The 13,798-nt window shown below is 46.9% G+C and overlaps 1 protein-coding gene across 7 annotated transcripts in view; it reads left to right on the plus strand.

Annotated features, from left to right (window-relative positions):
- LOC141989158 (protein NYNRIN-like) overlaps positions 1-11,050 on the plus strand; it is a 32,733-nt gene extending 21,683 nt beyond the window's left edge. For 3 of the 7 annotated variants that reach the window (XR_012639925.1, XM_074955546.1, XM_074955540.1), the window contains exons 2-5: positions 6,700-6,886; positions 7,565-7,707; positions 9,033-9,599; positions 10,531-11,050. Coding sequence is in view for 2 of the 7 variants with exons in the window: in XM_074955546.1 (XP_074811647.1) it covers positions 6,700-6,886; positions 7,565-7,707; positions 9,033-9,058 (356 nt within the window). In the remaining 5 variants the exon portion in view is untranslated. The other 4 variants (XM_074955541.1, XM_074955543.1, XM_074955545.1 and 1 more) reach the window with 4 other exon arrangements.
- The last annotated feature ends 2,748 nt before the right edge of the window (positions 11,051-13,798 follow it).

Genomic DNA, 13,798 nt, shown 5'->3' on the forward strand with positions numbered 1-13,798 from the left:
TTCCACTCATGGAACCTCTGGGCCCTTACCTCTGCCGTTACCCCTGATTGTGCTAGGATCTCTGCCTTCAGACAGGTATAGTCAGTGGCATCCGTGGCAGGCAAGTCAAAGTAGGCCTTCTGGGCCTCTCCACACAAAAAAGGGGCGAGAATGCTGGCCCACTGCTCCTGGGGCCACGCCTCACGCTGAGCAGTCCTTTCCAATGAGAGGAGATATGCCTCTATGTCATCTCCTGACATCATCTTTGGCAGACAACCAGTGGCCCTCAGGGTTCGCATCCCCTCGGACCCCCAGGCCTGGGTGGTGAGGATCTTCAGCTGGTCCACCACCTCTCTCAAGAGGGCACGATCTTGGGTCGCCTGGCTCATCAATAATTGATTGGTTTCCTGCTGTAGCTGCATAGACTCCTGTTGTGCCATTGCCTGAACCCAGGTGGCCTCCTGCTGAGCTGCCATGGCTTGTACCAGAGCTCTTACCACCTCCTCCATTGCGGTACAAAGCAAACAAACAAAAACCAAAACAAAAAAAAATCCAAAACCCCAGTGCACTTTTTTTTTTAAAAATACCTCTTTCTTCCGCCACACTGTGAACGAAGTCCTACTCCTCACACCAGTTGTGACAAAGCTATGTCCTTGCCTCCGTGGGTCCCATGTTTCCTGGCAGATTTCGCTAGCCTCAGAGGCTCAGTGTGACCCTCCATGTAACCCTTCTTTCTCTAGAGACAAGGGTCACAGTCTACTGAGCCATTTTCATCATAAGCCAGCGAGGGAGGTGAGGAGAAGTTATCCTTCCTTGCACAATCACTGTTGTATCCCAGTCTCAGTGATTAATCAGGGGCAAAGGTGGGGGGGGGGAAGAGCCCAGGCCCACCCTCTACTCCAGGCTCCAGCCCAGGGACCCTAATAGTATCAGCTATGGTAGCTGACCTTTTAGAAACATGACATGTACAATTCCCTGGGCTACTTCCCCCACAGCAACCCTCACTTCCTCAAGCTCCACTTCACCCTTACCTCAGGGCCTCCTTCCTTGTGCCTGATATGGTGCATACTACTCAGCCTCTCCAACAGCACAACTGCCTCCCACAGCTCCTGACATGCACACCCACCTGACTGGCTGGGAGGCTTTTAACTAGTTTCAGCCAGCCCCTGATTGGCTTCAGGTGTCCCAATCAACCTAGCATTCTCCCTGCCTTCTGGAAAGTTCTTAATTGGCCCCAGGTGTCTTAATTGACCTGGAGCAGCTTCCATTTCACTTAACCTGGTACCAGGGATTTGTTTAGCCTGGAGCTAATGTGTCTCTCTCCCACTACTTTTCTAGAGCCATCTGGCCTTGCCCCGTCACAATGGTTAGATGAGCCATCAAAGAAAGTTGCTGTTTACTGGAAAATGCTTGTGCCCGTGACAATAGGAAAAATAAAGACTTTAAATTCACTAGATGATATGATTCTGTTTTGGTAGTGAAACCACATTCAGAGCAGACATGGGGTTTCCATTATTCTTTACCTCTCTCTACAAATTATTCTCTTTGAAAATATATATATATATTTTTTTTAACTTTTCATTTTTTTGAACAAAACTCCGATTGCCTTAGAGAGCCAAATAAACACTTTAAAGGAGAAACTGTTTGTTCCAACCTAGCCCAGTCCCTGTCTCTGAACAGATGCCAGTCTGTAGTGATTTGATCCAGCCATTGAATCCCATGTGTTTCTAAGCCCCCTGAGCAGAGTGACTGGTTTTTAGCTCTGGGTCTCCCATTCCCAGGGACCGCCCCTGTCTCTGACACCCTTCTTGGGCAGTGGCACCCCACAGCCTGGCTGCCTTGGACCCCAAAACCAGTTCCACAACCCTCCTGAGCCCCCAGCTGCTTAGGCATATTCCCCCAAAGTCCACCTCACTGTGGAAGCTCAGATTTCTCAATTAATCTCTTGAGGGACTATATGGAGGTAGTGCAGGGAACACAGGCTTTGCAAAGGAATGTCTTAATCCCAAACACATTACTCTTAAAAAAACACAAGAAAGTTACAGATCTATGGAAAATGACAAACTCCCAATGCAATTCCCCTTAGTCTGACCTCAACATCTCTGTGATCACTGGGATTGGTCCAAGTCCTTAGGCCAGGCAACTCTTCCAGCCCTCTTGACCTGGCCATCTTGTTTCTACTGATGGAATGGCCTCCCTTGCTTAGAGAAGCACCTCTTTTAAAACCGACTCTGTCCCCCATTTTCTCATGTGCTGCCTGCAAGATGGGGGGGTAAGGACTATGTTCCAGGCCTGCCCCCCTTTAGCTTCTGTGTAGAGAGACATTCAAAGTCAATGGCCCTTTGGTGATAGAAAAAAACATTGTTCTAGTAACAAAGCGTAGTTCAATGGTGATGGCTCTGTCAGAGCTTCTCAAGGACAATAAATCCCAGGGGTGGCCAACCTGTGGCTCCTCAGCCACAGCAGCTCCTCAGAAGTTAATATGTGGTTCCTTGTATAGGCATCAACTCCGGGGCTGGAGCTACAGGCGCCAACTTTCCAATGTGCCGGTGGGTGCTCAGTGCTCAACCCCGGGCTCTGCCACGGGCCCTGCCCCCACTCAACTCCTTCCCACCCCATCCCCTGAGCCTGCAGTGCCCTCGCTCCTCCCTGCTCCCCACAGAGCCTCCTGCACACCACGAAACAGCTGATTGGGAGGTGCGGAGAGGGAGGGGGACGTGCTGATTGGCAGGGCTGCCGGTGGGCGGGAGGCGCTGGGAGTTGGGTGGAGGGGGAACTGATGGGGGTCTGCTGACGTATTACTGTGGCTCTTTGGCAACGTATATTGGTAAATTCTGTCTCCTTCTCAGGCTCAGGTTGGCCACCCCGATCACACCTCTGCCACAGAATGGATGCTCTAATCTACAATGAAAGTTACAATCACAAGTGGTAAAAACAAAATGAAATTCACAATGTGACAACACATCTCCAAACTATCACAATGTCAAAGCAATTTTAAGCAACAACTGTCATTGTTTCAGTGTCTCCATACACACTGAATGCAGATAGTTGAGATTTTAACCATATAAAAGTTTGGAAATATAAACCTGAGATTTTCAAAGAAGTTTAAAGAAGTTAGGTGCCCAAATCCTACTGAATTCCAATAGATTTCGGTCACCTACCTTGTTTATGCCTCTTTGCAAAATCCAATGCAAAACTTAAGGTTCTCACTAAATAACCAGAACTCTGTCCCCTGGCACATATATATATATAGCAGTATTGTCTAATGGTCCCAACCTCTTTGTGCTGGAGTCTCATGTTGATTATATATCAGGACTTGTTCCCAACATGTACCCTCTTGCCATGCCTGGATATGGTTGCTGCTTCTCAGTTGGTTTTTGTCCTTTTCTCTTTCCTGATTTTGTCTGTCTCTATCTTTTTTTCAGTTTGTCTCTTAATTTTATATTTATTTTGGGAAGGGTGGAGGTTATTTACCATTTTACACTCTTCTTGTTGTTCTTTATTTTGTGTTTTTCCCACTGCCTTTTTTTTCTTTCTCATAGTTCCTTCTTTGACTTCCCAATTTTCATCCTATGTTTGCTACGTTTATGTTCCTTTCTACTGGCTGCAGTGGGGATGGATTTCCATTTAATGAAGGATGCCTGTTTGGCTCAGATAAACTTTTGCAGGCTCCATTAAACAGACTGTATTTTGTCTTGCCTTCCTGCTTTCGTTTTAGTTTAAGGGTATACATGACTTCTGTTAGCCCTGTTGTGGTTTCCTCAAGTAGACTCCAGGCTGAACGTAAATATTTTAATTTCCTCACTTTAAACTTTAGGATCTTTTAAAATAACTTCATTTATTTTTAAAAATCCCCCTTTCTAAAGTGTAATGTCATTAATTTTTGGTACAATCCCTGCCCCGAGGATGTTGAATTTAATTATGCTGTGATGACTATTGCTTAATGACTCAACTATAGTTCCAACTTTTTTTTTAAAGAAAGAAACTCCTCTTTGTTACGTAGTAGAAGGTTGAGAGTATCCTTTCCTCTTCTGTGCTGCAGAACTAACTTTTCCAAGAAACAATAATTTTAAGTGTCAAGAAACTGCTTCTTTTAACCTTGTGACATATGACTACTTTATATGCAGGCAATTGACGTCATCCATTTATAGTGCTTTATTAGATTTATTTACCTCTTTGATCTCCCTCAAGATTTAACACTTGTTACATTTTTCTTGACCTGGAGGCAGGTAATGCAACCACATTGGTATATTTGCATTTGTATGACTTCGGATTTGTATCCATACAGATTCTAGTGTATGGTCTTCTCTACACAGCAATGTTTTTCATAGGTTTCCATGAAATCTTTCAAGTATAGTGTGATTTTCCAATTTCTACTACTTACTCTATTTTTCTCTGTATAGTTTCTACCCAACTAAAACAGAATATAGTTTATTTTCCATCATTGCACCATATTTCAAAAATGTCTGTTATGTCAAGGTCCTCTCCAATTGCCAGGTTTTGTAATTCACCAATTTTTGCTCCTAATTTCTCACACTGGTGTACAAACATTTGTAATGTTTAGTTTTGACGGAGTGCCTATTTTTTAAACAATTTTTTATGCCTTCCTGTTCTTCCTCTAATTTTTGTGCTATCTTTTATTATTTGATAGATAATTACATTTGTATTATGGACATCTCAAGCTGATGTCTCAGTCTTAGGGTTTCCCTACACACAATAGTATTGTTTTAATATATATATTTAAAGCAGCAACCCCTGCAATATGGATGCAGTTGTATCAATATAAAAGTCCTTTATACTTGTATAATTATTCTCTTACAAGAAGGGGAATAAATTATAGTGGTCTAAAGCCTGGTTTTCTACACTACATAGTTAGGTCAATGCAAGGCAGCTTATGTCATGGGCAGCATGTATAAGAGGCTTGGGGAGGCTAAGCCTCCCCAAAAAAGGCTGGCCATGCAGGAGGGTAACTGCCGGGGATGCAGTGCAGGTCACCTCCCTTTGGAGGCCCGCCAGCCCGTCGCTTTTGGAGCGTCGGAAGTTCCCTACAGGTGTGGTGGGGGGGCTCACCGGCGCCTGGACCATGGCCCAGCCTGCGCTCTGCCCCAAGGCCCCACCCCCACGCAGCCTCTTCCCCCTAGGCACCGGCTGCTCACTCCTCTCTGATGCAGAGATGAGCGAGCAGTGGGTGGGTGGGAGGGCCTCAGTGGAAGAGGCAGAAAGGAGTGGCCAGTGGGTGGGGGGTTTGGGGGAAGAGGAAGAGAGGAGCGGGCAGGAGGTTTGGGGGAAGAGGAAGAGAGGAGCAGGAGGTGGATGGGTGGGCCTTGGAGGAAGAGGCAGATAGGAGCAGGCAGGGTGGGCTCAGGGGAGGGGTTGGAGAGGGCCTCAGGGGAAGAGGTAGAGAGGAGCAGATGAGGTAGCTCAGGAGAGGGGGTGGAGTGTGGACGGGGCCTCGGGAAAAGAGGCAGAGTGGGGCAGGACCTTTCGGGGTGGGGCCTTGGTCTGAGCGCTGGTGGCCCATCAACTTCTAGGGAGCTTCCAGCACTCACGTGTAAGCCTCCCCAAATGAAAGACTCACACACCGCTGTGGCTTACATCGACCTAGCAGTCACACGTCTACACTCAAATTGGTCGCCCACCACTATAAGCACCCTGTTATGCCAATATAGTAACACTACCTCCTGGAGTGGCATAGAACCACAGTGGATGTACTTAGGTCAATGAGTGTAGAGACCATAACTGTCCTCCAGCAGTAGTCCCAGTCCCCACAATGCCCCACACTGACCACTCTGGTCACCGTTTTGAATTCTACTGCCCCAGTGTCATGGAGACTGGAAGCCCCCCATCATAAAAATAAAGGGAAGGTAATTACCTTTCTGTATACAGTGCTATAAAATCCCTCCTGGCCAGAGGCAAAACCCTTTCACCTGTAAAGGGTTAAGAAGCTAAGATAACCTCGCTGGCCCCTGACCAACATGACCAATGAGGAGACAAGATACTTTCAAAGCTGTGGGGTGGAGGGGGGAACAAAGGGTCTGTCTGTCTGTGTGATGCTTTTGCCGGGAACAGATCAGGAATGCAGTCTCAGAAACTCTGTTAAGTTAGTAAGTAATCTAGCTAGAAATGCGTTAGATTTCCTTTTGTTTAATGGCTGGTAAAATATGCTGTGCTGAATGGAATGTATATTCCTGTTTTTGTGTCCTTTTGTAACTTAAGGTTTTGCCTAGAGGGATTCTCTATGTTTTGAATCTGATTACCCTGTAAGGTATTTACCATCCTGATTTTACAGAGGTGATTCTTTTATCTTTTCTTCAATTAAAATTCTTCTTTTAAGAACCTGATTGATTTTTCATTGTTCTTAAGATCCAAGGGTTTGGGTCTGTGTTCACCTGTACAAATTAGTGAGGATTTTTATCAAGCCTTCCCCAGGAAAGGGGGTGCAGGGCTTGGGGGGATATTTTGGGGGAAGACATCTCCAAGTGGGCTCTTTCCCTGTTCTTTGTTTAACACGCTTGGTGGTGGCAGCATAGGGTTCAAGGACAAGGCAAAGTTTGTACCTTGGGGAAGTTTTTAACCTAAGCTGGTAAGAATAAGCTTAGGGGGTCTTTCATGCAGGTCCCCCCATCTGTACCCTAGAGTTCAGAGTGGGGAAGGAACCTTGACACCCCCCACTTCCCTTTAAAGCCCTTCACCCATTCAGCACCGTGTATACCTCCACAGAGCCCAAGTCACAAGCCCCTGCCGTGAACAGCAAGGAGGAGAAGGTGGTGGACAAGGAAGAGGAGGACTATGGGGGACAGGTGACCGGGGGATCCAGCTGCGCAGCGAGCCAGGACCTATTTTTGACTCCACTGCAGTCCAGCCAGTCAAGCACGGGTGAGCCTGATGCAGGGGAAAGAAAGCTCAGGTAAGTGTATAGGTGAATTTTTAGTTACATGGATGGTATCCCCAAAGTAGCAGGACACATCTTTTGACTTTTCATTAATGTACTTGTGCTAGAAGACGTAGTGGTAAACCAAGAGAGGTAGAGTTGCTATCTACTTTTCATTCCCCTTTAGAGTTAGGCAGGGGGACCACGTGGAGCAGTTTGGTTATGTACGTAGGAATGTCCTTTGAATCCTGAGAGATCTCAGTGAAACTTTCATGGAGGTATTCTGCAATTCTCTGCGAAAGGTTTCTCAGAAGGGCTGCCTTCCACTCAGCAGGTACTATTGCCGTACACAGGCTAGCAGCACATGGGCCCAGGGGCCTTCAGAATGCCAGTCTAAAATTCAGGAGTGAGAAATCAGCTAAAATTACCACTGCCTGTGGAAAATGGTGCCAGTAATCAGTGCCATTGCCCTATACTAATAGATTCATGCACCCGAGCAATTTCCTCCTCACTTCTCCAACCCCTGGTGGGCCATACTCACCATGGCTACTGCAGTGACTGGCGCCACACACAAGCAATCCCAAACAGAAGTGAGAACGTAGTGCTTACAACTTTAGGGGAGCAAAGGGAGTGAGTTCAGCATCTTAAGGAATACACTGACAATGGTACCTCTGCGTGTTTTATCTTCTGCTGTGCTGCCATTGCGGCCTTCAGGGTCTCCCACTTCACACCCATGGAAGGCCTGAGCCAGATAAGGAGGAGGAAGAAGTGGACTCAGGATGACATGTTCAATGAGATCCTGCAAGTCAGAGCTGTTTCGGACTGTGAGCACAGGGCTTGGAAGAGGAACATTGCAGGTACCCTGGAGAAGGAATCAGTGGAGAGGAGAAAGGCCGAGGAGTCCTAGCAGGAAAAGGAAAGGGAGATGCACCAGGACATAATGGGGCTTATCAGGCAGCAAATACATATGTTGCAGACTCTGATGGACCTGTAAGTTCAAAAATCCCAGGCCTGCCTTCCTCTGCAGCCCATAGAGAGCTTCGTATACCCCTGTCAAGCTACTGGGAGTAGCTCACGCGCATGATTACCAACCTCAGGGCAGACTGTCAAGAAACAAGGCACAAATCCCAAACTGTTTGTGTGTTCTATAATTAGATTTCGCCAACCAAGTAACAAGTGTGAACTCCCAAAGCACTATAACAGCTTTAACATGGAGCCACAGACAGTCCCCTTGGGCTTTCCAGTCTATCTTGTCAACCAGGCAAACCTCCCTTAGTGATAGATCGTCCCTTACACCAAAAATTACAACAATTTTCAGTCCCAAAGGACCAGTCACTTACCCCTGGTCAATTGTACCTTAGAGTTCTTGCCAAAGACAACACTTGTAGCCAATCTGTAATAAACTAACTAAAGATTTATTAACTAGGAAAAAGAAATGAGAGTTATTTACAAGGTTAAAGGACGTAAACATACACACACACATGTGTTAGAGTCATAGGTTCCAAAGGGAAACAGTGGCAGCTATATGCAAGCTCTATATGTCTATAGGGCTAACTCAAACTAAGCAGCTTGGGGATCCCTTGCTTATGCTTCAAAATATTGCCATCTCCAAATTCCACGCAGAACCGTGGTAACAATTTTCCTTGACAGAGATTTTTATCCCTTCCCCCAGAGCTCAACCTAATGGGAGGAGGGTTTATGTGTGTCTCCATTTCATGGGTGTGGGGTGGAGCAATCAGCAAAGTCTTTTGTCCACTCATACTCCACAATGGTTTGTCTGACATCTATGTGTCTTCTTTTGTTGGCCAGGAGATGATACCTCTTATGATAAACTAGTATTTCACTCTTGGCCCTGGTCTACACTACGGGTTAGGTTGAATTTAGCCACATTAAGTTGACTTTAAAATGAATGCTTCTACACAACCAACCCCGTTCTGTCGACCTAAAGGGCTCTTAAAATCTACTTCTGTACTCCTCCCTGGCGAGGGGAGTAGTGCTAAAACCGACCTTGCTGAGTCGAATTTGGGGTAGTGCAGATGCAATTTGACGGTATTGGCCTCCAGGAGCTATCCCAGAGTGCTCCAATGTGACCGCTCTGGAAAGCACTTTCAGCTCCAATGCACTAGCCAGGTACACAGGAAAAGCCCTGGGAAATTTTGAATTTCGTTTCCTGTTTGGTCAGGGTGGCGAGCTCAGCAGCACAGGTGACCATGCAGTCCCCCCAGAATCGCAAATGAGCTCCACCATGGACCGAAAGGGAGACACTGGATCTGATTGCTGTATGGGGAGAAGAATCTGTGCAAGCCAAACTCCGATCAAAAAGAAGAAATGCTAATATATCCGCCAAAATCACACAGGGCATGGTGGAGAGAGGCTACACCAGGGATGCACAGCAGTGCCGTGTGAAAGTTAAGGCGCTCAGGCAAGCCTACCAAAAGACAAAGGAGGCAAACGGTTGCTCCGGATCAGAGCTCCATACATGCCGCTTCTATGATCAACTGCATGGCATTCTAGGGGGGGACCCTACCACTACCCCACCACTGTCCATGGACAGCTGCAAGGGGGGAAGTCTCACGCAACAGGGAGGAGGATTTTGTGGCTGAGGAACGGGAGGAGGAGGAGGAGGAGAATGCGCAGCAGGCAAGTGGTGAATCCATTCTCCCCGGCAGCCAGGACCTTTAAATTACCCTGGAGCCAATACCCTCCGAAGGCGGGATCCCCATCCCTGAAGCCGGAGAAGGCAGCTCTGGTGAGTGCACATTTGTAACTACAGTACAGGGTTTAAAAGCAACTGTGTTTAATGTTTGATTTGCCCTGAAGAATTGGGATGCATTCGCGGCCAGTACAGCTACTGGAAAAGTCTGTTAACGTGTCCAGGGATGGAGCGGGAATCCTCCAGGGACATCTCCATGAAGCTCTCCTGGAGGTACTCTGAAAGCCTTTGCAGAAGGTTTCTGGGGAGGGCTGCCTTATTTCGTCCTCCAAGGTAGGACACTTTACCATGCCAAGCCAGTAGCAAGTAGTCTGGAATCATTGCAGCACAAAGCATGGCAGTGAATGGTCCTGGGTTTTGGTCGCATTCAAGCAACATTTGATCTATATCTTTCTGTGTTAGCCTCAGGAGAGTGGTATCATTCATGGTCACCTGGTTGAAATAGGCAAATTTTTGTAAGGGAACAGTCAAAGGACCTCATTCATGCTGGGTTGTTTGTGCTTGGCTAAAAGGGATCATCCCTGAGAACAGCCATGTGGCGGAGGGAGGGGTGAAGGGATCATCCCAGAGAATAGCCACCTGGTAGGGTGGGGGGAGGTGTGTGCTGCACATCCACCTGAAAACTGCAGCCCCTCCTTCTAAATGTGAAACCCAACCGGCATTGCTTGCTATGGGAGAGGATGGCACTGCAGTTTGAAACCATTCCCACATGTTATGAAGGCGTAAGAAGCCAACTCATGTACCAAAAGGCTTACCATGGCTGCCTGGAAACTGAATTCTGTTGCCCAGCCATTTGTGATGTGTCACCATACTGGCAGGCGCTCAATATAAAAGGCAAAATGCGACCTTGTACCTAAAGCACGTGTGCTGTCTGCTGTGAATTGCTTGATTCACTGTGAAAGAGTCTCCCTTTGTTCTCAGAAATGTATCATCTTAAATTTTACTCTCCCTTTTAATCTCCCCCCAGGTGCAAATGTTTCTATGCCCCCCCATCATCTCCATCCCTGAGGTTATCGCAGATTAGAAGGTGAAACAAATGCACTCACGATGACTTGTTTTCCAAGATCATGCAGTCCTCCCGCACTGATAGGGCACAGCTGAATGCATGGAGGCATTCACTGGCAGAGGCCAGGAAAGCATTAAGTAAGCACGAAGAGCAGAGGCAGGAAGCAATGCTGAGGCTAATGGGGGAGCAAACGGACATGCTCAGGCGTCTGGTGGAGCTGCAGGAAAGGCAACAAGAGCACAGACCGCCGCTGCATCCACCGTATAACCTCCTCAAGCTGCATCCACCCTGTCCTCCTCCTCAAGTTCCATATCCCCCTCACCCAGACGCCCCAGAACGTGGGGGGAAGCTCCGGGCACTCAGCCACTCCACTCCAGAGGATGGCCCAAGCAACAGAAGGCTGTCATTCAAACAGCTTTGATTTGTAGTGTGGCTACAATAAGCAATGAGGCCTCGTCCTTCCCTCCTCCCCCACCCCACCCAGGCTACCTTGTCAGTTATCTCACTTTTTTTTTTAATTAATAAAGAAAGAAATTATGGTTTCAAAACAATAGTGACTTTATTTCTTTTGCCAGCTGTGATCGAAGTGGGTAGGGTGGTTGGCTTACAGGGAATTAAAATCAACAAAGGGGGTGGGTTTGCATGAAGGAGAAACATACAACTGTCACACCGTAGCCTGGCCAGTCCTGAAACTAGTTTTCAAAGCTTCTCTGATGCGCAGGGTGCCTGGCTGTGCTCTTCTAATTGCCCTGGTGTCTGGCTGCTCAAAATTGGCTGCCAGGTGATTTGCCTCAACCTCCCACCCCACCATAAACGGCTCCCCCTTACTCGCACAGATATTATGGAGCACACAGCAAGCAGAATAACAATGGGAATATTGGTTGTGCTGAGGTCTAACCTAGTCAGCAAACAGCGCCATTGAGCTTTTAAATGTCCAAAGGCACATTCTACCACCATTCTGCACTTGCTTAGCCTATAGTTGAACTGCTCCTTACTACTGTCCAGGCTGCCTGTGTATGGCTTCCTGAGCCATTGGAGCAAGGGGAAGGTTGGGTCCCCAAGGATATCTATTGGCATTTCAACATCCCCAACGGTAATTTTCTGGTCTGGGAAGTAAGTCCCTTCTTGCAACTGCTCGAACAGCCCGGAGTTCCTAAAGATGCGAGCATCATGTACCTTGCCCGGCCATCCCACGTTGATGTCAATGAAATATCCCTTGTGATCCACCAGTGCTTGCAGCACCATTGAGAAGTACCCCTTGCAGTTTACGTACTGGTTGGCAAGGTGGTCTGCTGCCAAGGTGGGGATATACATTCTGTCTATTGCCCCACCACAGTTAGGGAACCCCATTGCAGCAAAGCCATCCAGTATGACCTGCACATTTCCCAGAGTCACTACCCTTGATAACAGAACATCAGTGATTGCTTTGGCTACTTGGATCACAGCAGTCCCCACAGTAGACTTGCCCACTCCAAACTGATTCCCGACTGACCAGTAGTAGTCAGGCGTTGCAAGCTTCCACTCACTTCTCAACTGTCAGGGCAGCTCTCATCTTGGTATTCCTGTGCTTCGGGCTGGGGAAAGCAAGTCACAAAGTTCCATGAAAGTGGTCCCACCATTCTGTGCTTGTTTGCTGGGCCCAGAAACGGCGTTCCACTTTATCAACCAGCCCCACTGCCGCCATGATGTCCCAATTGCCACATCCCGTGCTTTCAGGATCGTCTGTGTCCATGTCCTCAAAACAATTGTCCTCGTGCTGGCATCTCTTAACCCTGGCATCTCTTAGTTCTGCACATACTTCAGGATAATGCACGAGGTGTTTACAATGCTCACAACAGCAGCGGTGAGCTGAGCGGGCTCCATGCTTGCCATGGTATGGCATCTGCACAGGTAACCCAGGAAAAAAGGCGCAAAATGATTGTCTGCTATTGCTTTCACAGAGGGAGGGAGGACCACTGACGACATGTACCCAAAATCACCTGCAACAATGTTTTTGCCCCATCAGGCATTGGGAGCTTAACCCAGAATTCCAATGGGCAGCAGAGACTGCGGGAACTGTGGGATAGCTACCCACAGTGCACCACTCCGTAAGTCGATGCTAGCCACGGTATTGAGGAGGCACTCCGTCGACTTAATGCGCTTAGTGGGGACATACACAATCGAGTGTATAAAATCGATTTCTAAAAATCAACTTCAATAAAATCGACCTAATTTCGTAGTGTAGACATACCCGTGGTAATGCTTCTCTCCTGACTGAGTGGTTTCCAGTTTCATAGCAAACACTTTTATAGTCACAAAGTAAACAAATATTACCTTTTACCGTGGGATATTATAAGTGAGATTAATGCATGCGGCAACTCACAAGCATTTCATAAAGTCCACACATTAAACATATCTCTATAAATCTAATACCTATTTTAACAATATTAACACATAGGTGAGCCAGACTGGTTTCTAGATATGCATCTGTTAGTTTTCAGTGGGGCCTAGGTACCTTGGCACGAGCTGAAACCTGGTCTGCCAGCGTCATAATCCCCCCTCAACATTCCAGGTGGCATCATGAGTCACAGCACTATCCTATCACTCCACCCCGGGGGATATTAAAGACAATCGCAGCTTCACATACACAGACCTGTGAAATCCATGGTTGGTATATGAGTAGCTAAAATGGACATGAATGTTCTTTCCCCTTCATAAGTCCTGCTCTCTTAATTTATTAAGTTTTATTATGTTTTTAATGTATTTGGTATAAAATTGCATGGTTTTTTGCACTGATTTTCTTACAGAATAAAATTCTATTACATAATTCATCTTTATTAATTCGCAACCTATGCTGCCGAGTGCTCAGCAGTTCTGACATCAACAAATTACCTTTTACTGCACAGTGTCACAATTCATAGAATCATTCAGAAACAAAATTAATAGGTGCACTAACAATGTTATATTCCAACAGCAGTCACCACACAAGTCCTTCCAGATCACAAAAGAGCAGGGCCAGGTAGAGCACACTTTAACAACACACATTACTCTGGTCTGTATTAAAATGGTCTTTCAAAGCCATTCAGTGCTGCATTGAGCTCTTCTAATAGCCCTTGTATCTGGCATTTCAAATTCAGCAGACAGTCGGTGCACCTCTGCTGTAGCAACTTCTCCCACTTTGCTTCACAGATGTTGTAAAGGACAGAGCAAGCAGCTATAACCACTGGGATTCCCACCTGACCAGTATCAA

Source organism: Natator depressus, chromosome 6, assembly GCF_965152275.1.
Source record: "Natator depressus isolate rNatDep1 chromosome 6, rNatDep2.hap1, whole genome shotgun sequence".
In the NCBI taxonomy this organism is placed as follows: domain Eukaryota; kingdom Metazoa; phylum Chordata; order Testudines; family Cheloniidae; genus Natator; species Natator depressus.